Below are 26,397 nucleotides of genomic sequence, written 5' to 3' on the forward strand. Positions count from 1 at the left end.
TATTTATTGTTCGTATTTACTTTTTCAATTTATCTTTTTTCAAAAGTATTTTGATAGTTTCAATGCGAAAATCTTCTTCTATTAATTTCATTTTTTTATTTAAAAGAAAAAATTTTGCTACTCGATATAATTTACTTGGAAAGTATTCAATACAATAAATATTATTATTATTATTATTATTATTACGAGCATTCTACAGTCACCTTGTGACTGCCCGAGTATTACTACCAAATTTATAAAATATTTGAATTTAACTGTTTATTAAAATCTGTACTCTAAAGTCAACTCTAGAATCTTTTGTTTATTTCTTTAAAAAAAATCTAAACACAGTCAAATTTTTTTTATTAGTCTAATATATTTTTTTTCATTGACGCCAAATTGAATTTTTTGTAATTATTTAAATCGTCTTTTTTTCCCGCGTAATTTAAATGTAATTTGAATAATTAAAATTTTTTTTTTATCTCGAAACTTGGCAATGGAAAAGAGTTCAAACCATGAAAAGGCAGAAATTCAACTCAAGACTTTTTCAATGATACCAAATTTATTCAAATTAACTGATGCTATCATATAGATATGGCTAGAACAAAATTTTCCTTATTCTCTTAATAATATAGATTATTATTATTATTATTATTATTATTATTATTATTATTGTTATTATCATTATTATTATTATAATTATTATTATTCACATCAAAATAATTAACATTTACTTTGACTCAATCAAACGTTTCGAAAATTTCAATCGGAATAAAACTTCCCGTACCCGTAGTTGAAAATTAATTACAATGTATAATTAACTAGTCATTCATGTCAAAGTCATTCTGACATAAAAGCCCTTTTATATTAATTTTTAAAAGAAATAAAAATCTAAAAATAATCTTGACTTACAGAAAAGCAATTCATCAAAGTCTTTATTATAATATTGTACTATTTCCATGCGATATAAATAAAACGTATCCAAAAGCAAACATCACTCGTGGATTGAATTATTTTCTCATCCAGTTTTTTTTTCCGGCGTGGGCGATACGTGATAATTGTCGTGACTAAATCTAATTTATTGTGCGTGACTATTTTATTTTTATCTCTCATCAACTCAAAATTCTGTACAATTTAGAATCCATTATAATAAATCCAAATATAATTTTATGATGAAAATTAAAATTATAAATTTATACTTTATTTATTTTAATACAGTTTATTTTTAATTTTATTTCCATTGATAATTTAACACTTTTAATAATTAAAAAATTTTTAAATCAATCACACGAGACTTAATCCATTATTTATTTTTTTTTCTTTAACTCATTAACATAAATAATTAATTTCTACTAATCAGTAGCTTTATTTTATCATAAAAATCGTTATTAAAAATTATTAATCCAAAAATTTCAAATGTTTAATTCAAAATGATCATGAAGTTAACAGACAGTTACAAATTTTCGGAGTTTTTTTTCAACAAATCAATGACAAAAATATCAAATATAAAAATATCCCACGAAGAAAATTATAAAAACTACAGGTGCAATTTTTTAAATATTTTTTTTTTTAATAATTTATCGTTTTAAAAAAAATCAAAAAACTTTTAGTTGTCGGCTAACTTCAGTATCATTAATTCAAAATATTTATATTTTATTTATTTATTATCTTTCAATGCACATAAACAATTTTCACTATAAGCAATTAGAATTTTCATTTTATCATATTTATTAAAAAATAATATCAACATTTATAATTCACGTTTGGTATTTCCTCTATAATAGTCCTCTTTCACGCAAAAGGATCCATCTCCGTTTCCGTAATGACTGAGTCGTTCTTTCAATGTCTAGTATCTCCACTCAAAGACATATTGTATCTACTACCCCCAATTTATTCCACTCTTATTTTATTCAAAGTACTTATCATTATTTGTTCATGTCGCTTAAAAAATCTCCATACTACAAACAAAATTAACTGAGCAATTCAATCCTCAAATAATTGTCGTTCATTTAAATTTTGTTCAACAAAAAACAAAGCAAAGCAAATGCAAATAATAACCGTTTAAACTTTTAATGAAAATAAATACCCAGGTTTCAAGCAGTCAGTTTAAATTATATGACAGAGTAGTTGATGTTATATAATATATGAATACGTAATATAGGCATTAATTTATTCGACTGAGTATATTTTCTAAAAGCCAGCGAGCTAGTTGACAGTAGAATGATTCTGCTACGTGTGTGCTTTCCGTGTTCTGGTGTACTTCATCAATGTTACATTAATTAGTCGCGAGTTGTTATATATACATATATAAATACATTTTGCAAGGAATTACAAACATTTCATAGCGTATAACAATGTGAAGTACACGTCTATTCGCCGTTCACATATCAACTAAATAAATAAAATTGATGTACACAGATAATAACCTTAACCTATGACAAGTGTGCATATTATTCAAGATTATTTGTAGAATTCTCTCGCAATTAATATCGAATTTCTTGTACAAGGTCATATACTCTGATAGTTAATTCTTTGGAGACATAATAAACATGAAGAAGAGGACCTCAAGGGACTTAATGATGGTCTTATTTGACTATGGGCTGGTTGCCACTGATGCCCCCAGACACTTGATCAATGTTCCATTAATCAGCCAAGTTACTAGAGAACATGGCAATTTAATACACACCCGCTTTTACTCTGCACTTATACATTGATAGATTGCTGTATTGGTTATAACTATTTATGTGTGTGTGGGTGTCCTAGGATCTACAATCAACTCGTTATACTCGTTACTTGCTACTCGTTAGTGTGTGTATTAACGTGGGCGGGTGGTCGATGTTTTTCCCAGGAGATAACTACCAACAATTTGCAATGTACTCCTACTCCCTTGGTAATTATGACTACAGTCATAATTGTGGAGAAGTTAATGTGTTAATTTAATTAAGAATAACTTTATTTACTGATATTTATTCTTATAGCAAAACTATGTTTTAAATATTTAAAAACGTTTAGTATTTTTAATCTTACTCTCGGTAAAAATAAAAATAATATTTATACACTGTAAAAGAAACCGGCGTGGTCAGGCGGTGTAGGTGTTAAATTTCGACACCGAAAGCGGTGTTAAAATAACACTGCCGCCGGTTAAAATATTTTTCGTGTTGAAAATGTTTTACTTTTTGAATACACAGTAAAAAATATTGTGTTAAAATCAACACAATCTATATGTTAGAATCGGTCCACACAATATTTATGTTATTTATCAAGACAGACTATTTGTGTTGAATTTCAACACAAAATTTGTGTTAAAATTTCAACACTTTTTTTGTGTTGATTTTAAAGTAACACTTAATAAATGTTGATAGTATTGATTTTTGTACTAGGTAACACTTTTAAAGTGTTGAATAGTAGATCGGTTAAAAATTTTAAAGTAACACAAAGAATTGTTCTGATTTGACACAAAATAATCGACACAAAAAATTTAACACGGACCGTTTTTAATACAGATACACAATATTTTTTACTGTGTATTTTTACTTGATCACCACAGTTAACACAGTGTTTTTATTAGTTAATTAAATTATTGGTGATTGAAATGGTCGGCGTAAAACTGTGTAATTTTTACATAAATTACGTACAACATAAGTAATTTTTCAAATAAGTACATAGCAAAATTGAAATTTCCTTCAGATAATACTCATTAAATTTTTACATTTTTTATATGTAAAGTAAAAGACCCAGTACCCGATCACTCCATTTATATAGATATATTTAGTAAAATTTAGTAAATATAGATATACAAATACATGGGTGATCGGGTACTAGGTCTCTTACCTTAATAAATTTTTTTCTCAAATTTCTATACGTGGAATTTTTTTCTTACACAGATTTAACACCGCCTACACCAGTGTTATTTAATTTTTATACTACGCGGTGTTAAATTGAGTCCATTTTTATCACCGCTCTTTTCACAGTGTAGGAATAAAAGTGTAATAGATGCATAAGTAGTGGCTCCTAAAAAATACATATTTCCAAGGCAGTTGTTTTTTCATTTTCTTTTATACTTATTGTTATCGCAGGGACATAACTTATAAAATCTCGCATGATACTGTCGACGGTTAAGCATATAGTGCATGAATATAATTCAGCACACGAGAAGATTTCAGTGTGGTTTAAAATAAGCTAAAAGTTCTCAACGTTCCTTTAGTAAACTTTGAACAAACATTATTTTCAGTGAGTCGTTGGGAGAAAAATATACTCAGCGTTTTTCACATTTCTAGGTCCGACGCGATAATAAAAATATCTATATTTATACATGTATGCATACACATATGTATGCATTTTATTTAGTATCAGCAAATATTTTCAGACTACCAAACGACCAACTATTTCATATATTCAATGGGATTTTTGAAAATACAATAGCAGAAGTAAAATGAAAAATATGCAACATTGCTATAAAAATTTTTGTAAACCATTACAAAAGTTTGTTGTGAATAAAAATCAAAAGATAAAAATATTTAAAATGATTTACTAGTCGTATGCATGCCAAACAATTTTCACTGCTGCCCAATTTTCACTCGAGAGAAAAAATATATAACTATTGTCCATTATTCAAACAGGAAATGGCATTATTCGCGGGAAATACGAATAAAAATAATATATGTAATAAAAGTAATATGTGGAATACTGAGTAAAGAGATTAAAAAAAATATGTGGGCCATAATCTGTAGACTTTGTCGGTTGAGCAGCGATGACGAAGTCATAAGAGATGAGAAGAATAAACTGGATATAATCCTAGGCAATCTGAGATTTAGTTTTTGATATTACAGTAAATCCTTTATTCAACGTGTGAAATTTATAATATATCGAGTTCGCGAAATGGAACGGTATCTCTGAGACTTGATAATTTATTTGCGTATGGTAAATAGTAAATGAGTTAATCGAAATAGCAGCTCAGGATTGAGGATGCTTAATGCAGTGTTAAAGTTAGTTCGTGGTTAATATTCTGGAGTAGCTGACTCAGTAACTGATTCAATCGAGCAGAACGCATTTTAGAAATACATAGTTTACTTTAAGAAATTACTGTGAGATATGATATATAGTTAAATATTTGAGACTAAGGGAAGGGATACGAAGATGATGAAGAAGAAAAAGCCATGGAGGTGGAACAGTATTTCCGGTATAGTTATAAAAGTTATCCTGCGACTTTTGCCGTCAGTTTGTGTGGGAGATACTCTCCGGAAGTTTGCTTGTTAGAATAAAAGTGTTTTCAGAAAAAAAAAAACAAAATAAAGTAAAAGAAAATGTCCAAAAAAATGGTTAGTCTACAGACAAATTTTTTCCTGTTAATTGACAAGTTTTAATTGAATATTTTTTTCCCACTTGATGGATTACTCAAGACACTTTTCTTTAAGGATTCATTTAAAATATTACATTTTTTTTTTTTAAATTATTTTTTATTATAATTGACTTCATTTATTAAATTTTTTTTTATTCATAATAATGCGTCATTTTTTGTTGCAATAATTTTTTTTTGAGAGATAGTTGGCATTTGAGCCTGAAGCTACGATAAAATCGATATTACATTATGATATTATAATTAAATTCTTGACAGAATGAATGTTGATAACGTTAACTCTCAAAACAATTTTAGATTGAATTCCATAAGAGATTTTACAGTAATTTTTTTTTATCCATTGATTTTATTTTGTTATTCAAATAAAAAACAATAACAATTTAAAAATTTTTCAAATGTTTCCCACTTTTTTTTATTACGTCACAATGTTTTTTATTTTGCTTTCTAAATGAAGACATTTCTAAATACTTTACGAACGTAAATGTCAGAGAAAAATCGCTTTCATTCTTAATTAAAAATGTAAACGTCCAAAGTAATCGGCTTACATGAAAAATCTTTTAATTATTAATACGTTTTTGGATGTGTAGAATTTAAAATAAATTTCCAATGGTAGGATTTTGGGTAACTGAACATTTGCATATTGATATAAATTTATATATATAAATGTGATTAAAGCTGATGAATAGCAAAGATAAATGATTTATTGATGAATAAATGAAAAGTATATACAGATATAGTTGTTAATTATTACTTTAATCAAAGTCCTTCAGTAATGAATTGATTAGTATTTATGATTTGCAAATTAGTGGATAAAACATATTTAATGGATTGCTCGTAAAGTTAATAGATTTTTTTTATCCCGTCAGATTGCTGCCAAATTTCTATCCTTTATTTCACTATCAATCTACCTTTCAACCGACTAACGGTCTGGCTGTGTTCGTGTATTTTTGTGTGTGTGTATTTTTGTGTGTGTGCGTATGTACATAGAATCCTAAAAGATAAAGCCACCTCAATTCAATTTCATTGGACTTGTTTGTTTCTCATCGATCTGACTAGACATTGATGTCGGTGTGTGCTTCAGTTTTTCAATTTCCAATTAAATAACTCTTAGATTTTCTTCAACTGTAAATGTTTCTATCGTTAAACTTGAAGCTCCTAAATATAGATATTTATTTTTTTTTATTTTTCATTTCTTAATGTTTCAGGATGATGAACATGTACAAAGTAAGTGCATAATTTGTTTATGCATTCGTTGAAAATTAACACGAACAAATATTGAAAAAGTTTTTTTATGAAATATTTGTTATTAATTATTGCTGTTGAGTATTGTGTAATGTTTTTTACTAATACTTGTTTAATTATTCATATAATTAATCTATTAATTCTGGTGAAGCTGATAATTATATTATATAACTGTGCCTATATTTACAATTTTGATTTGCGAGTGCGAGATAATATATATTAAGGCAACTCACGTATTCATATGTAAAATAAACAAATATAATAATAGTAAATTTTCATTGGTGACAATAAATTTCTGGTTGTCGACATACACTGTAAAAAATTCGCGGAGTGAAAGCGGATTAAATCTGGAGTGAATGCGGAGTGAATGAATTTTTAATTATTCACTCCCCTCAGAGTGAAATTCACTCCGAAGGGGAGTTTTCGCGGAGTAGATAATTTTTTATTAATTTAATCCCTCCGGAGTGAAATTCACTCCGGATAGGAGTTTTGAAAATATTATTAATAAAAAATAACTCCACTTAATAAAATTGAAGTAAAAACTCGCGCATTGCATTACTGATCAGCTGAGACGCACACACACGCACACGCATTCATTCGCACACACGCACTCGCGCACACGCACGCACTCACACACACATACATACTGTTTAACAGTTTAATATAAATTCCTTTAAATGTCAAAACTCCGGACCGGAGTGAATTGGGAGTGAAATAAAATCCGCATCACTCCGAAATCACTCCGCTAAAAAAAACTCCCGATTCACTCCGCATGTGGAGTGAATTCAGATTGAAATTAAATCTGGATTCACTCCCGATTTTTTACAGAGTATAATTTTGATTTTAATTATTATCATATTAAAAAAAAAAAAGTCATCGTATTATTTAAAGTATTCGTATGAAAATTTTTTTTGTATATGAATTTGAAATAAAATTTCTGCAGATGCCGAGTTGGCGTAGTTTCGCAACTCGAATTTTCTTAAACAAATAAACGTTGATGAGTGCTGACATTTGGCACTAGGGCGATATGGATTTGTAACGCGTGGACGTTATGAAATCGCCGTTGCCAGTCTTTTAGAAATGAAATTGCTTTTTTTGTGATAGAAAAAAAAAAACTAATATTTAATTAATAAAGAAAGAGTGAAATTTGCCAGACCTCATTGCCAATGTTGCTTTTTCTCTCCTTATTATTATAATATTTTACAAATAACGAACTTATTTTTTTGTCACTCGTACCATCTATCAGTGATGAGAAGAATTTTTTCAATGTTTGATACGACAAAATCTGGAAAAATAGACAAAGAAAAAGTACGATCTATTTTAATCACAGTAGGTCAGACCTTTGATGATCAAGAGCTCGAAATACGTCTGAAGAAAGAAGACGTCGACGGTAAGTTATCTTTTAAATTTCATACAACGAGCACGTAATGTTAATTTAACATCTAGGTGTGTGCATTAATTTTAAATCACAAGGTCGATTTATATTGGAGAACATCCTGCACTATTTGTGTATGTGTGTTAAACTGTCTATGAGTCGATTTATCGACGAAAAATGTATTGTAATATAATAATAAATCTTATAAAACTAAAATATAATCAATGATAGCTGTAATGACTTTTAAATAATAAAACAATCCTATAATTCAAACTAATCAATTTTTTTAATACGTTTTCATGATTGCTTTTAACTATTAGTAGGATCATTAAATTTTCATCCTTAGTTATGAACAAACAAAGTATTATTAAACTTTAATGTTTTAAATTTAACCAAAATAAATCAATCGTATGTAAAGACAGATGTGCACTACAGCAGTGTAATGCAAACATTGTTTTCAGCTGTATATGGTAATAGATTTTGTATCTCAACAAACGGCTGTGCTACCATCTACTACATATTCCCGAGTCCGTACATTTATACACCCACGCACATTGACACAGTTCGAAAACGTTTGCTCGACAAACCTATAAAGCTCTAAAGATTATGCGCAGATTGCAAATACGCGATGCAGCTAAGCTATACTAATACACACAAGTGTGTAAATGAGATAAACTTTACATCCTGAGTAAAATTTCAACCTAGATTGTATAACGACCTTGGTATATAATGCATCGATATTCTCTCTCATGTATCATGTATTCAAACTCATTAGTTTACTTTTTATGTATGAAAATTTATTTATTTTTTCTCTTTAAACTTTCAGTTTATTTAAAAATCGTCTAAAACGTTGGGATAATGATGTTCCTGATATTAAATTCCCACTGCATACGTTTCTATTGAATAAAATTTTTAACGATGTAAAAAGAGATCTCACAATCACCTGGTTATTTAACAAAGATCACTCATTATTCTTTTTTAATGGGCAATTATATCCCGTTGCGATGTACATTGTCTCTAATATATATTCCAGTAACGATACTGAAAAAAAAAAATGAAAAATTTGAAGGTTACTATCATAAATTTTTTTTATTTCTACTTTGGCTAACCGGTGAAATTGTTTTATTTCCATTTCATACGTTCGGATTAAAAAGCCACCGAGTTAAGCCCTTAGGGTGTATTTGGACACCACAAAATTTTCATTGAAAATCCTCGGGTGGGGAACCAGTACGTGCATACACGATAAGGGATAAAGAGTCGAGTAAAGCTAGAGAGTGAAAGAGAAATATTTTGAAGAGGTGGGATCGGAATTGAGGGTCGAAGGTCGAGAGCCAGGGAAGGGGGTGATACCCAGTAGTTTTGGCAAATTGGGAGACGTGCTCGAATGAATCTGCGACGTACCGTAACGAGAGTATAGGTGAGTGGGTGAGTTGGTGTGAGTTTGTATACAAATAATGGTGTTGTCTAACACAAAGTGGGATTGTAAGAGTGCGACGGAGTAAGCGATAAAGTTTAATAGATGAGAGAGAAAATAGAGGTGAGAGTTAGCAAGTAAAGCAAACGCGCTCGAGATTCTTGTTAGCCACACGGTGTCGTACATTCTACACCAGAATGAGCAGGCAATGTTGGCGCTTAACTCTCGTGTAATGGCGGAACCTGGCATAGATATATATATATATTAGCCAATAGTAGCACTAGCACCAACACCCCTAGCATCTAAATTAGTCGCAGTCTCCCAGGTTATATACGAAATAGTGACAATGGTCACCTAACTCCACTATATAGTTGAATAGAGTGTAGGGTGTACGTGATACCACCATGTATGCGTGCTATCCGGGTGGTCCTTTATCGAGTCAACTACTGACTAGACGCACGAGACTCACTTTGACGTGTATATTATTATTATTCAAAGCACGAAGTTGTTATCAACATTTAATCAATGCCGTTGTAGAAGTTGATTTAGATTTAATCCCTATGCAGCATCCAACTTCGCACTCTACATACGTATCGACCTAACTATCTTTCTACCTTGTCCTAGCTCACTTACTCACTCACTCACTCACTCACCTACTCACTGACTTCCCTTCATCAGATGGATTCTGAATAGATATCAGACTTCAATGACGCTAACATTGATAAATAGCCTGAGTAATTTTACATAACGGAAATTTTGTGCAAATAAATGTATAACCGATAATTGCTTACATCAAAATTCATAATTACAAACTATTGATTTACAAATAGTTAATTAAATTTTTTTATTTATTAACCTCTATTTGTTTTTAAAGGAACGGATTGTTACTAAAAATTTGAAATATCATTACGAAAAATTTGAATCTTTAAAACGACTAACGACTAAATGTTTTATTATTTTTATAATTTACAGGTAGTGGAGTACTGAGCTTCGACTCATTTTACCGTCTGGCGATTTATTTTCAAGATGACGATGACGACGAAGCACTCCAAAAAGAACTAAAAGAAGCATTCCGTCTTTACGACAAAGAGGGAAATGGATATATACCGACGAGTTCATTGCGTGAAATTCTGGCTGCTTTGGACGATCAAATTACTCCGGATCAAATGGATGGAATGATCAGTGAAATAGATACCGATGGTTCGGGCACCGTTGACTTTGATGGTAAGCGATCTTCTTTGAACGGATTTCGATTGTTAAATAATTAAACAACGGACAAATAAACCAGCAGTATTGACCCTTGTCTTTATAACAGCTTCACTGTGTCCTACGGGTCCTTTCATCTAAATTACTCCCTAGTCGTGTATCGGAACTTTATTGTGCCATTTTATTGTTAATACATCGTAAAAAATTTACGGAGTGAACGCGGATTAAATCCAGAGTGAATGCGGAGTGAATGTGGAGCGGATGACTGTAAATTTATTTAATCCCCTCAGAGTGAAATTCGCTCTCAGGATTAATGCGGATTCAAATAAAATGAAGTTCACTTCAAAATCACTCCGCTGGAAAAACAAACTCCGTCGTTACTCTGTATGCGAAGTGAATTCGGATTTAAATAAAATTCGTAATCACTCCCGATTTTTTCCAGTGTATTCCCGGTCAAAAATAAAACTTGATTTAGACTTGGTTTACCAAGACGAAATTTGGAGCCGTTTTTCATAAAACAAACTCGATTTTTTTTTACGGAGATATGAAATACATTGAGTTTTCGCCTTGGTTTAGACTTAACTGGCTTACTTAGTCACGATTTAAGACGAAAAAGTTGAAATCAAGTCGAAATTGACTTGATTTTGACTTATTCGACTTAAATTTTAAGACGAAAAAGTCAAGATCAAGTCGAAATTGACTTGGTTTAGACATATTCGACTTAAAATATAAGGCGAAAAAGTCAAAACTAAGGTAAAATAATTTTTATATATTAGGCAAAAGTAAGGTGAATAAATAACTTTTTTTTGACTTGATTCAGCAAGTCAAAAGTAAGGTAAATGCCTATCGTGCTCGAAGTAAAGACAAATAAGTTCAAACTAAGATAAAAAAATACGAATAAGTTTGAAAAAGTTAAAACTAAGATGAAAAAAGTTGAAAAAAATTTAATTTACGTCGAAAAAGTCGAGATCTTATTGAAAAATCGTCGGCAAATCAATAACTTCAAAAGAAAATAAGGTGAAGCAAGTCTAAATCAAGTTTTATTTTTGACCCGAGTTTCAAATATATTTTAGATCACGACAAATATTTAATAATATGATAAGTTATATTTTATTATTCACCTTGTGACGCGTGTAAAATGTGTTGCTTAATATTATACGTATCCACATCATAAAAATAACGTAAAATTAAATTTCTTGTGGCAAACAAACCTCTACTACACGGAAAACACGAGATTGAACTGGCTCCCATCTCGGATGGGACTCACTGCCATCTATAAAAAAAAAAACGTTTTGATGGGAATCACTACCATCCAGATGGTAGTGAGTACAATCCGCATGTAACTCAGTCCTATCCAGGATGGTAGCCAGTCCCATCTTACATTTATTTCGTTCAGATGGTGGCCAGTACCACGCGCATGTTTGTGGGTCCACTCTTACATGTGAGTGGCTCCCATGTCAGATGGTAGTGGAACCGATCTGCAGATAGTAGCTATTCCTACGTTACCATGGGATCTAGTACCATCGAAAATGGATGTCACTGCCATCTCAGATTGTACTCGCTACCATCTCGGATAGTACTGACTACCATCTACACATTTTTTTCTCTTAAACTTTTTAAACGCCATATGCATCACGCCATTATTATACTGTTCTTGATAGTGAATTCAACAGCGCTTTGGAAAAGTATTTGGAAAAATACATTTGTTTTTAAAAGTAAATATTCATATTTATTATTGAATAAATTCAAATATAAATAAAAAATATGAACAATCTAAGTTATTTTTATATTTATAACCTTATCTCAACTGACTCTTTATTTTACCGGGGAAAAATTTATGTATAGAAAAATTATATATAAATTAATCTCAACACCATAATTACAAATTATTTATATTAGAGTAATACACAATAATTAAGGAGTTATACACAGTTGCAAAGCTAAAAAAAAATTTTTTTTGAAGAATCTTTTATGAGTCCAATTTTCATTTATCAATTACCAATGATGATTACTCAAATATAGAGCTTACTTTTAAGAATACAATAGCGCGTCAATCATGTGCACAGCTTCTGTAGAAGATGTTCCAAACGAACTCTAAAACTACGTATATAGGCTCCATAGTGATGGCGTTTAAAAAGTTTAAGAGAAAAAAATGTGTAGATGGTAGTCAGTACTATCCGAGATGGTAGCGAGTACAATCTGAGATGGCAGTGACATCCATTTTCGATGGTACTAGATCCCATGGTAACGTAGGAATAGCTACTATCTGCAGATCGGTTCCACTACCATCTGACATGGGAGCCACTCACATGTAAGAGTGGACCCACAAACATGCGCGTGGTACTGGCCACCATCTGAACGAAATAAATGTAAGATGGGACTGGCTACCATCCTGGATAGGACTGAGTTACATGCGGATTGTACTCACTACCATCTGGATGGTAGTGATTCCCATCAAAACGTTTTTTTTTTTATAGATGGCAGTGAGTCCCATCCGAGATGGGAGCCAGTTCAATCTCGTGTTTTCCGTGTACAACAACCACGAGTTTCCTTTTGGCATAATGAGTAGGTTAAGATTTTAATTGCACTAAAAGTTCAAAGCTCATATGTATTTTTTTTTTTCTTTGCTTCAGTGGCCTAGTATATTAATATAAATTTAAAATCATTAGACTTCCACAGTATACATATATGTTATAATTCTGGATATAATTGTAAGTTTCATAATTTTTTTTTTAAATAAATAAATCAATTAATCAATCATTTTTTAAATCAATTAAAAATTAATACGCATGTTGAAGTTATTAAAATAGAAACATGAATTTAATGACAAACAATTTAAAAAGTCACTTAACTTAGCTGACTGAATTTAACGTTAAGTATACTCGTAATCTCAGTAGACAATTAAATTTTAAAATGTACAATTTCCTTCCCAATTATACTCATTCCTCAATTATTATACTACCTAGCATTTTCTCGCTGCTATAAAATGCTAATAATAAAAATAATAATATGCAAATTACTATGGTAAAAAAAAATGTTTTTTTTTCTTGTTTCAGAATTTATGGAAATGATGACTGGCGACTAAAAATATTATGCAGGTTTTACAATAAAAAACAAAGAACGTATAATGAAATTATAAATTATAAAACATTCAGGCTGTCGAGAAATAATTTAATATTGAAAAAAAATTTTTTTTTTAAGAAGATTTAAAGTTATAAATTATTAATAAAAAAAAAGAAGAGAAGAAGAATTAAAATGTGGTTCGAAATGAAGTAGTAGTTACATTTCATCTCATAAAATCCTATAAATCCTGGTGATTTCCTGTGATCCTGTGATCCTGATCTCCTAATGTAAGTAACTAACACACAATAATATTTTATTTTCTATCTTCAAAATCAAATCGACACCCGCATGAAAATATCATATGTGGTTAACATATATTGAAAAATATATGTTGCAGATATAAATAAATATGTGACAATACATAAAATCTTACATAGAAATATATATAGATTTTTGTCTTCTCTTATATGATTTCATATATTCCCGTATCACTTCAGTCTATTATTTATATATTTGAAAATTTACAAGTTTAAATATATAAAAAAAAAATGTTATTTATATATAGAAACAAATAAGAATACATGTATATAATTCATTAATATATGGTTCCATATATGTACCATGTATTTAACTTTATATATTTTTCGATATATAGAACCATAGAAGTCTACCCATATATGTTAAAATAAATAAAATCTATTCTCTTCTCTCTCCCTCTCTTTCGTATAAGATTCAAATATTGTGTTCAGAATATATGTATAAGTGTGTTAGCTTACAAATCTAAATATATGAATATCAATATATGTAATACATACATGTAGTAACTCATATACTTACATATATGATTAATTATATTAAAACTTACTATATTATATATATATATATAATGAGTTATATATGTCGTATACGGCTTCCATATAGGTACAGATATAAGAAAATATATATCGTTTTTGGCCACTTATATGGTACCATATTTATCATATATTTTTCCCTATATTTTTATCATATATGGTATTTTCATGCGGTCATAAATTTTGTATTTAAAAATTTTTATATCATGTCCCTATAGCACGATCCCATAATTAAGTCCAATAGTTTCGAAGAATATAGAATAAGATAGGCGGGAATTGAAAAGCGGAAGTTTTTAATCACGTCAGTAGCTCATTTTCTAAAGCTTTAGTGCAATTCTCCTGCTTTTTCTTATTTTCTTGACGTACGGATTAATGGATTTTGCACGAAATGCCAGAGTAAGAGGATACTCGAGTCTTTTCATTCACTACCATTTCTTTGTCACTATCATTATTTTTTTGTTTACTTTATTATTCGTTCATTCTCGCTCGATTTTTTTTTTATGTTTACGAAATAAATAAATTTCGATGTAGTAGAGAAGCAAAAGCTGCCAGCTAGGAAATACAAAATTCACCGACCTTTAAATATTCATAGTTAGTGAACTTGGTAAGAGGTAAGAGGGTTGCATGGAAGGAAAGTGAAAAGGTGCGAGAGATGCATTATGCTGTCCGCTTGGTAATCTCTCAAGGGTGTTGAAGTACGTAGCATACTAGAGATAGTAATAGTAGAGAATGATAGGAGACAGGGGGGGGGGGGAATTGAAGCCTCCGGCTATTCATAAGACTAAGGGTCTTCTCAGCTAATAGTGTGTCAAGATAACGATATTTATCTTGAAGCTACACTCCAGTTAAAATATAAATTTAGATACACGCGTTCACTATTTTATCTAATCGAAATAGTTATTTTATCTGAGTTGATTGCTTGGAGTAATTGTCTAAATTTACCAAGTCTAACCAGTCAACGAGGTCAGAATATTTACTCGTGTGGAAATATTCGAAATAACATTCCGTCGGTATGTTCACAGTAAAAAACGAATCGTCAAAGTGTAAAAAAAAGAGTATGTTAAAATTCTTTGTGTTGAATTTTTAACACTTACAAAAGTGACACACAAGTGTCAATTTAACACAGTACACGGAGAAAAATGTTGGCTCGAAACCTACCAATTTTTATTATGTTGTCGATCAAACTTGAAACAAGAGGGGAAACATCCAAAAAATTATTGCGCTCATACGAAAAATTATTATGCTGTATAACAACACTTACTACGCGCAAGACACTTATCGATAAGATTTAATAACAATTACTTTCATACATTATAATAATTGTGATGCGGCATAATAATTTTTTATAAGAGCATGATAAATTTTTTGATGCTTCCCTTCCTGTTTCAAGTTTGTTCGACAGCATAATAAAAATTGTTAGGTTTTTAGTCAACATTTTTCTCCGCGTATTTATCTCGTTTGAACTGTCGCAATCGATTGATTTTTTTACATACAAAAATGTTATTTTATTTGAAAGTAACACTTTTTATATGTTATTCTCAAACCAACGCACAAAATATGTTAAAAATAATATCGACCATTACAACAGAATTCTTGGAAAATTTTTGCTTTTAACATATGCGTATGTAACTTTTTTTAACACTCACAACATGTTAAAATAACACATAAATAAGTGTAAAACGATCGTTTTACACACGATGTGTGTTGATTTGGACGGATCCTTTTTTACTGTGTCCATTATTGTATTTTGATAGTATAAAAGGCCAGCAAATATTATGTTGATAGCCGCCGATCGTGAGCTTATGTTGTAAAATGTCAAATAATAGTTGTCTTTACATGTGATATTTGTGACATTATAGGCGAAATTATAAACTTGAGACAAATAAGCTATTAGTTGTGTCGAGATTTCTGAAATGTTTCGCATAGGTGCTAGTATATTAGCCGAAAATTGTAGCCACCCCCAAATTACCCCTTGTCATCTTTAAGCAGTCAAATTAATACATTTTTTTAATTTTCATTGCGCGAAAAACGTTCCGATCTTTAGGTACATAATTAATTTTTAAACATCAAATTATAATGAGTAAGAATAATGACAAGATTGATAAAAAACTTTTTATTCTTTATTTTGTGAATTTAAAATGTACTGAGTGTGCTTTTGGTTCACTTGAAATTTTTTATTCATTTTAAATTACTTCAGTTGATATGGAATGATAAATTGACATAGATACTCATAAAACGGACACTCTGATAACCAAAACTATTGCAATTTAGGTCAATTACAGATAAATATTTGAAACAAGTACAATTTTCAATTACGGAATTTTTTATTTGGAAGTAAACATGTAAATAGTATAAAATTAAAAATAGGTAATTAATTGATTTACGTTATTTGCATTAGCTTTATATCACTATAAAGTATAACTTCAGTGACAATCGCAATTAAGCTTGGTTTCGTTTAATTATTATTGATAAATTGATAAAAGGTTTTACCATTTTAATTGGACTACTGCTATCTTTGTTTCACGCTTTGCCAAAAGTAAACAAAGCCACACGTTAAAGTAATTACATTTTTTTTTACATTCGTTACAGCTAATAAATATTTAAATATTGATGATATTATTTGAGAGATTTTGTCCAGTTAATTAAGTTTCAAATTTTTAATTAAAATTTGATAAGTTTTATACGCTGTGTAAAATTTTCGGAGTAAACGTGGATTAAATTCGGAGTAAATGCGGAGCGGGTGACTGTTTATTTACTTCATACCCTCGGAGTGAAATTTACCCCGAAGGGGAGTTTATTTTAATATTAAAACTCCGAATCGGAGTGAATGCGGATTCAAATAAATCCAGGCCACTCCACTGAAAAAACGAGCTCCTTATTTTCTCCCATGCGTATGGTATTTAAATAAAATCTGTAATCACTCCTAATTCACTCCTGATTTTTCACAGTGTATAGCTGTATTATCAATCATCAAGTTTTATTATTATGTGAGTGTTTAATACGCGCTTTAAGGTATGCTTTCGTCAATTAACCGTAATCTGGTATCGCTGCCCGAGTCGAAATTTAGAGCTCATTTTAAACCTAAAGTTGGATCTATTTCGGACTTGGAGGTTCAAAATAGAGTCTGTTTTCTTCTTAAATTAGGTCCGATTTTGGTCCCTGAAGTGCTACAAATTTCCGTTTTCAGCACTTTAGGGTTCAATATAGGATCTGATGAAAATTAAAATTAGATCCTATTTTGAACCTCTGAGCCCTATTTAATTGTAATAATAATAATATTCATATTATTAATATCATTAGCATTATTAATAATCTATGTTACTCTGGATTTTATTTGCATTTATAATACGTTTTCGAATTATTTGTAAGTTTTCATTCGGTTCGAGTTTAAATATTCGATTTAACACGAAAAATTCGTAGCTTAAAATTATTTACACACCCCTACTTTAAAGTATATGTATGAATAGAGTTTGGGAATTGAGGATTTGCTACAGTGATCAAATTTTTTTAAGAAGGCTTATTACAGTTTATAAACTTAAATAGCTTAATAAGCTTATGTAAATTCATGTTAGCGTATGTAAATGCTATAATTTACTATATGTTCGCTAGATTATATTTATTTTTAATTTCATTGAAGCTAAAAATTTTTTTTTTCAAGTAAAAATTAAAACCAAAAATTTTTAATAACGTTTTGGAAACATTTGCATCGGTTTAATAATCCCAACATTTGATTAATTAAACATATTGATATTAATGAAGAAGTAAATTGATACATACAATTTCTCTATAGAATATGTATATATATTATTATCTCTACTGAAAAATGAATGAAAAATAAATTCATGCAACCTACGCGCGTTGAATATTTAACCAAAAATATATTATTGATGTTATACAATTTTCACGGGCACGCTTTGTATCAACTGGTGCATATGACTAAATAATAATAAGATTTTATCAATGGTAGGTAAATATTACTTTCAATTTTCTATCAACAATCAATTTATTTTTCTATAAAACTACATATCGTCTCCTTTCTGGGTAAATTTCGTAACTGCAGAGTTATAAGTTTTTTAAAATTCGGTCAAAACATCTATTCTGTTACACGTGCGTTAATAGAAATATTCAAATTCAAAAGTTTCTCGAACATTCTGTTATAATTATTAAAATTTGAAGATTTTTTTACGCAATAGCAGTACTAAAGAACGTTTTACACTCATAATTTTAATTATGAAAAAAATGTAGTTACGAGGTTTACCTAGAAAGGGGACGACATATTTATTCTTCATATGTATGTTAGGAGTACCGAATACTCAAAGGCAAAGAAAAAAAAAATTTTTTAAAAACTACGATCCGTTTGATATTAAAAAGCTTTTTATTTTTTAAATTTATGAAAATAATTTTTCTTTTTATTTTTTTCAAACTCATAGTTCTAAATAAACGAATAGTAATTCAAGCAATCTATACTTGAACCAAATTCATTTTGTTCTATTTTATTATGGAACGTAAATTTTTTTGATACTGTCCATTTATTGAAATTTGGAAATCATTTTTATTTTCAAAAATCTTAAGTTTTATCATGTAAAGAAAAAAAAACTTGTGATAGTCTTAATTTTAACTCGCCTTTAAAATATTTAAAACTAATTAATATTCAAAAACTCAAATACCACAATATGATTCACTTTGATCGAATTTATTTCGTGTTGAGGTGTAGTTTAACATTATGTCGAGTATATTCATGTCAACCACCATTTCCTACTTATATACGTCCAAGAATTTGTCTCAAGGGAACGATTCACAAGCTTGTTGTCACGTGTCTTGTTTCATGAAACTACGCTTTATGTCAGCACAACAACATCAACGTTGATGTGTTCCTCGACCACAAGATCATCATGCTTCTACCGTACTCTACGATAAACGATGCAATTTACTTAAGACAGTAAATAATTGTACCACTATCCACTTTGGAATCTTGGTACTGTGCTAATACTATTGGTGGTACTGCTAGCGGTCATCAACTATAAAGAGATAGAGCTGTTTCGTCGGTAAAAAATTTAACAGCAAACTTTTAAATTTGTCTCTTTCAGTTTCTTAGTTACTGCACTCAATATATATCAACAAATCTAGTCTACATTCTGTATACCTTATATATTATGTTGTAGAAGAGATTATATATATATCTATATATTTCAATGTATATATGTGTAATATCGTAGTTCTCAATGTACAAGTTTTATCCTCATGTTTGCTAGCGAGCTTGGAAACCATTTGAACGAGATCAATAAGAAGCTCACAGTATGTCCTTGAAAAGTTTTGTTCCTTTTTACTCTTGCATCGTCATTTTCTTACTCACTACTAAAGTTCTCTCCTATTGCGCTTCGCGTACAAAGAGCATGCAAGGAAAATTGGAAAAAGTGAACAGAAAGAAATTCATGAAGATTTTTAAGATATAAAATCCGTACGTGTAACGACACACATGATATGTATTGACCAGTAAAAGCATTCATTTGTGAAAATAAAAAAGCTTTTTACGGTTGAGCGGATTTTTTAAATGTTCAAATCGATAGGTAGAAAATACTACGGAAATTCAAGAATCTGTATGTTGAGAATTAATCACGTGACGTGGAATTGATAATTTCTTATTATGTTTAAATCGTCAAGTGTCAGGTCGCCGAGGGACAATGAAAAATGAGCAATAGGTGGCGGGTAAAATTTAAACCTGAAAACTGGGGATACTAACAGTTTAGAGGATAAATCATTGGTGATAGCAATTTAAAAAAAAACACTATCTTTATTGGATGTCATAGAAGATTTCGGTCTAAATAGCTTTTTGATTCGTTTATTGATGCTCAGAATAAATTTTACGTTAAACTTAAGTTTGTAAATCGAAAAATGAACATTCTTAGATTTTTTGTAAATTTTTATATATAAAGTAGGTCACGTTTTTTAGTTTTTTTTTTATTGTATAATTTTTTTTTTTTTTTGTAACTTCATTTTCATCGACTTCGCTTGTCAATTTACTTCTGAAGTTGATTATCAGAAACCCAGCATATTGAGTTTTCTCGTTTCTACGAATGCACGTGGACGAGCTTATAAATGTAGTTTGGCAATAACAATAAACGAAGTTTCATCCAGTAATGTCAGGTCGAATTGTTTAAAACTGAATAGCATGGAAGTACAAAGCAGAAAAAAAATATAAATTTCAAAAATATAAACGCGAACGAACATAATAGCAGATGATTATCTTTTATTTAATGCTACTTCACGTCATTTAACATCAGTTTGCAAATATGTAATGTATTAAATTTACATATAAGACACAAAGTATATGATAAAAGTTACGAAGGGTCTACTTTCCAGTAGTAGAGATAGCTACTGAGTCAGACAGGCGCGTGTGGGTTATTATGGAAATGTTTTATTATGATCTTGATGAAATTTATTTGCATCAACTCCACGATGATCATAAGAATAAATGTATAATCATAAAACGACAAAAAAATATCATAAATTATAATAATAGAAATAAAATTCAAGTTAAAATAGTAAAGTAACAAACACGTGACTAGCCGTGAGTCTATCGATCGGTCCGTCATTTCTACTTTTCAAGCTTCTTTAACTTGGACCTACCTCTAGTCCATGGTCTCATTTCTCGCTTTCACGTGATTGACTTTTTTTTTTTATTTTCCGGTACGAAAATCGATAATTTTCGAAAAATCGGGAGTTATTATTTTTACCCCAATTTTCGAAAATCTAGTTTTCATCAAATGTCAAAATTTCGAGGTCCTAAAAAGCTTTTCTGACTATTTTCAGAGTGATGCCTTAGTGCCTGTATGTGTATGTGTGTGCGTGCACACGTGTGTGTATGTTAAGTTTCTATAACTTTCTTTTGAATCAACCGATTTAGATGGCTTTTGCAGCATTCGAGTTTGTCAGCTGCCAACTTTCCTGTAGATTTCAGATTATTCGACTGAATAGACTCTGGGAAAACTAAGAAATACAAAAAAAAAAATATTTTTTTGAATTTTCTCAAAAACATCGATCGATTTCAAGATCATATTAGCTTTAGAACTCGATACAACACGACAACCTTTGTATTAAACATTCGAATCCGCTCATTCATTCGAGAGATACCGATGCTGAAAGTTTCAAAAATAAAACTTTACCTTATATTTTTCCTAGACTTCTATTATAATTTCCCAAATGTTTCAAAAATTGTACCGGATTGAATATGTTTGAGAAATATTTCAAAAATTACTGTTCTCTGAATTTTTTTCGGATACTTCACACTTCGACATTCTAATCGTATTCAAAACTCCTTTGACGCTCTTTCTTAGTTACCTACATTTATTTTTGTCTGAATCTGTGCGCCCCATTAAGAATAATTATACACACAAATTTAAGAGCTACGGATTTTAAGTGATTTTTTGAATTTTTTTAGTCCAAGGCAAGGAATTTGAAGGGTTTAAAAAAAGAAATGTACTGAAGAGCATTTTTGACCTCAATAAGCTCTAGAAGAGCGGGAAGTTTTAGGGCTGAATCGTAGGGTCAACCATTTTCCAGATTTTTTTTTTATTTTTACTTCTCTTACTTTTTTTTATCATTCTATATACTTCTATAAAATCCTAAGCTATCGGGAGTGAAATGAAACTTGAACTGACAGATAACACGTCATTGAGTAGTTCATTTCATCTTTCATACTGATCTGTAAAGAGGATTTACTTTTTTTCTCATTTCTCATTACTGTAGAAATAATAATTTATATATTTTTTATTTTATCAAATTCAATTCAACGGATTCATTTTGTGTACCCTTGGCTCTTTAGAAGAAGTTCTTTAGTAAAAGTTTAAAAAGGATGTGTTGTACCTAAAGAAATATAAAAAACAGCCTGCGGCTCAAGATACGGAGTGAGTATCTCACTGACTCACTCTAGTCTCCCTGAGTCTTGAATATATACCCGGAAGGAACGCGTATATCATTAATATGTCAGGCACTAGACAGCTTGCGATGTGATATATAAGTGCATGCACATATCTATACATATATGCACGTACATGTATGCATCTACATGAATACATATACATATATGCATATGATGTGTCTGTAACTGGAATTTAAGTGGGATATCTTGCGGGCATTTATCTATATATGCATTATAATCCGTATATTTGTATAGAATGTCGCTTCATTTATCAAATATATAGAAGTATCTCGCTAAATATCAATATTACATTGATTTTTTTCTTAACTAATTCAAGTATGGAGCCGTTTATAAAATACGTCACATCTGCGACCTCCCCCTATCAATATTGCGCCACAAATGATAGACCCCCCCCGTACATGATATATGGCAATTAATAGTACAAAAATTTCTATATTTTTAAATATTTACATATTTACAAATATGAAACGAATGACTTTTCATGATACCAGCATCGAAACTTGAAGTGTCTCTACAGCCAATCGAAACAAGCTAATTTCAAGCCGATGCTGCAAACAACTGCTAGCGAATTCGTAATTCAAAAATACCTTCATACAGCGGGCAGAAACATGCGTGTTTCTTCCCTTGGGAAGAAACACAATTGTTTCTGCCCGGTGCCAGTTATATTTAATGTTCATTTGCAGCCTTATTACTCTCATTTGTTTACTTGTCACTTCAGTTTACTCATTTCATTTTTTTAGTGACAGTTTTAATTAACCAAATAAAATTAATAAAAAATGAGTGAAAATAATATTTTTGTCTTATTTACTATCTAATAAGTGACTGTAAATCACATATTTCTCATTCTCTAACAGTTCTCGGCATCATCGGCTTGAAATTAACTTGTTTTTTACTGGCTGCTGACACTGAATCTTGAAGTTCCGATGCAGGTAATCATGAAAAATATAGTGTGTGACTCAGGATAAAATACGATTTCAGACTGCGGGTGATGTCAGCCAACCTCACCCTAGTCTGAAATCGTCTTGTTTCATCCCTTGTCACACAATATACTATTCTATCATAACAAAAAAATAAAATTTAAAAAAAATCAAGTGAAAAATTGGAAAAATTGTTTGAGGAGCTACAAACGTCACATTTACTTAGACCCCCTGACCTCTTTGTCACAAGTAAGCAATACCCCCTCTCCCCCAAAAGTACTAACGTATTTTATGAACGACCCCTATTATGTAAACAGTAAAAAAATTAAATAACTTGAGTTACAAACTACTGCATTAAATATAAATTATTAAGGACCAGTAATCATATAAAAAATGAAATTTTCGTATCGGATCTTGTGTAAATTAAACTCCTTCCTGAAGTTAATTCAATGCTCTCCCAAAGTTAAAATGAACTCAGAAAGAAGTGAATAAATACTTAGTCCTTCATATTAAGTTCTGAAATTTTTACAGTGTACATATAAATAATATATTTTTCATTTTTGAATAAATTTTTAATTGTTTTTCTATAAACTCACAATTTAAATAATTTTTGAATAATAAAAAGCTCTGTGAAAAGTAATAATTACTCTCATAATAAATCGATAATTAATTTACAAATTCATAATGAGTTATTATTATTTTGAATAATTACTATTGTCAAATTATATAAATAGTCAGACAATTTAAATAATCAACTGTCAGAATTATATTTAATAATACAAGGCACTCGAGACTTTAGTCATTGTGCTCTACAGCAATCATCAAAAATTCATGATAAAAGTTTTAATCATAAAAATATCACTATACAATTTGTTAAATATTTTAAACTCCGCATAGAGTTTAACAAGTTTCAAAACTTGCAAATTACTTTCAAATTTAAAAGCAGTAAAATTTTTTATGAATTTGAATAAATATTTTAATTTATTCGTTTTTTTCAAAGCTGTAAGAAAATTTGTTTCAAACAATATATTAATACATACTTATAATAATTATAATAATCACATATTTAATGTCAGTACTATGTCTTTGTTTTGTTTGAATAAGATTAAATAATAACCATACAATACAAGTAAAATAATATAAATCATGCAAGAAAATTGCATTAATCTTAAAAGTTGATAATCATTCACAAATAAAATTAATTTTTTTTTTTTACTTATATTGAAAAACTCCAGAACCAATTGCGTGTCTAAGCATGCGTTATGTTGAATACATTTGCATATTCGTTAAACGAAACCACGAGCTTTAAGCATACATCATTTTTTACGTGCAAAAATGTCATAGATAAGAAAAAAAAATATAATTATAATATATGATAAATAAGCCACATAAAAAAAATTCTGCTTTCATTAATATGGCATTTGACATGTATTTAAAAAAGTCGCTTACATAAAAAAGTAAGTACTAGAACTAACAAGAGTACGAGCATGAAATATAAATAGAAAAAAGAACGTTGAGAAAGTAAAGGGCATGTGCAGAAAAAAAGTAAAAAGTATGAAAAAATATGTCAACTACTGTGATGTTGGTAATGACGTAATGAATGACTTACGTGAGCTATACTATAATGATTACTTTTCACCAACTCTGGTAATCTTTAATAAGATCAATGAAATGTTTATAAGTAACTAAATAATAATTAGTTATTAAATGTGTAAACAGTTACTTTATAATTTATAACAATATTAATTTAATTTTATGCATTAAAAACTCATTCTATGAACTAATAAACTCTTTTTCTATAGTAATAATGAACTCAACTATTAAAAAATTTCTAATCTCTATGTGGATTATTTTGTGATCTTAGTATGTACCTGACTCAGGCTTCTAAAGCTACTTGTACTGGCGCTGCGAGCCTGTAAACACAAGTACAGTACAGGTCACCAATCACACTGTTTTGAGTTATAATTATTATTAAAAAAAAAAAAGAAACCATACAGGAAATCAATCATTAATAGTAATAACAGTAATTAAGGGGGATAGCCACTGTGAAATTTCAAAAAAAAAAATTTTTTTTTTTTATTAAATCAAAGTGTCTATGTTCAAAAATATGCATCTAGAGTTTTATATGAAAATTCCGAATATTTTTCGAGTTATAGTCATTTTTGTGACAGCGCGTCAACTGACTGTTGCCTCGACTAAAAACTTTAAACGCGTTTTTCTCGAAACTACTTTTTTTGAACTAGTGGCATCTGTAATTTGCGTAAATATGAACCGATTCGTAACTTTTTTTTTTCGTATTCGTCTATTCAGTAGCTAAAGTTGCACGTAGGGGATTTTGAAAATTTTGATTTTTAAGATTTTTTAGGGCTGTTTGAATCCAAAAAAATGAGAAAAAATAACGAAAAAATTTTTAATATGTCGCCATTTTTTTTCAAATCCAAATTTTCAAAATCCCCTACGTGGAACGATAACCACATGCATACAGATTACAACGCCGTTTGTTTTTTTGTTTTTGATAATCCGTTTTTGAGTTAGAGATGACACCGTGGTGGGGGAAATTTTTTTGTTGCTCCACAAAAATGCTTATAACTTTGTAACAACATGATATTTTTTAATGAAAATTTAGGAGAATTATCTTCAATGTATACTTTATAAAACAAAAAAAAAACCCGATCCCCAAATTCCTTTATTATTCCAGTCAAAAAAATTCCCGAAAATCACCTATTTTTTCGATCCTCACAGTGGCTATCCCCCTTAAGAAGAATAAATAGATGTACAGAGGTATAGTCGATAGGTGGACAAAGACATTAATAGCATAGTTAGTGAGAGCTTATCAATTTTACTACGTGTTTTAGCTACTCATCGAATTAGTGCTCGTTAATTTATTTTATTTTACTTGCCCTGTTTTTTACAAAAATACCTTTTCATTTTTTTCTCTTTTCAAAACTAACACAAAATAAAGCGTGCGTTCTTTTTATTAAAAAAAAATCAAAGAATTATCTTTATTCATTAGGTTTAAATTAGAAGTAATTATCAGCAGTACACAAAATAATTA

At 29.6% G+C, this 26,397-nt stretch overlaps 2 protein-coding genes across 6 annotated transcripts in view; one reads left to right on the forward strand and one right to left on the reverse strand.

The window, feature by feature from the left end:
* Nucleotides 1-26,397, reverse strand: part of LOC130667871 (neo-calmodulin-like) — a 92,334-nt gene that overhangs the window by 17,848 nt on the left and 48,089 nt on the right. Inside the window, exon 3 of one of the 3 annotated variants that reach the window (XM_057469762.1) lies at nt 25,214-25,255. The exons of the other annotated variants lie outside the window; for them this stretch is intronic. Within the exon in view, the coding sequence (XP_057325745.1) occupies nt 25,214-25,255 (42 nt within the window). The remainder of the gene's footprint in view (nt 1-25,213; nt 25,256-26,397) is intronic. 3 annotated transcript variants of the gene reach the window in all.
* LOC130667873 (troponin C-like) lies at nt 2,405-13,852 on the forward strand. 3 transcript variants are annotated; one of them, XM_057469770.1, is made up of 5 exons: nt 5,188-5,297; nt 6,541-6,559; nt 7,824-7,967; nt 10,339-10,590; nt 13,629-13,852. In XM_057469770.1, the coding sequence occupies exons 1-5, from the start codon at nt 5,283-5,285 to the stop codon at nt 13,655-13,657; spliced, it is 459 nt and encodes a 152-aa protein (XP_057325753.1). In that variant the 5' UTR covers nt 5,188-5,282; the 3' UTR covers nt 13,658-13,852. The 3 variants fall into 3 exon arrangements, with proteins under 3 accessions (XP_057325754.1, XP_057325753.1, XP_057325755.1); XM_057469771.1 differs by lacking the exons at nt 5,188-5,297; nt 6,541-6,559 and adding an exon at nt 2,405-2,420 and having other exon boundaries at nt 13,629-13,846; XM_057469772.1 differs by lacking the exon at nt 6,541-6,559 and having other exon boundaries at nt 13,629-13,846.

The sequence above is a fragment of the Microplitis mediator genome, chromosome 5, assembly GCF_029852145.1.
Source record: "Microplitis mediator isolate UGA2020A chromosome 5, iyMicMedi2.1, whole genome shotgun sequence".
NCBI classification, from domain to species: Eukaryota; Metazoa; Arthropoda; class Insecta; order Hymenoptera; family Braconidae; genus Microplitis; species Microplitis mediator.

What these genes read in the sequence shown, in the direction of transcription:
- LOC130667873 (XM_057469770.1), top strand. An exon ending in GAAGAAAGAAGACGTCGACG is followed by an intron (nt 7,968 to 10,338) that starts GTAAGTTATCTT and finishes TATAATTTACAG; the next exon opens with GTAGTGGAGTACTGAGCTTC. An exon ending in GGGCACCGTTGACTTTGATG is followed by an intron (nt 10,591 to 13,628) that starts GTAAGCGATCTT and finishes TTCTTGTTTCAG; the next exon opens with AATTTATGGAAATGATGACT.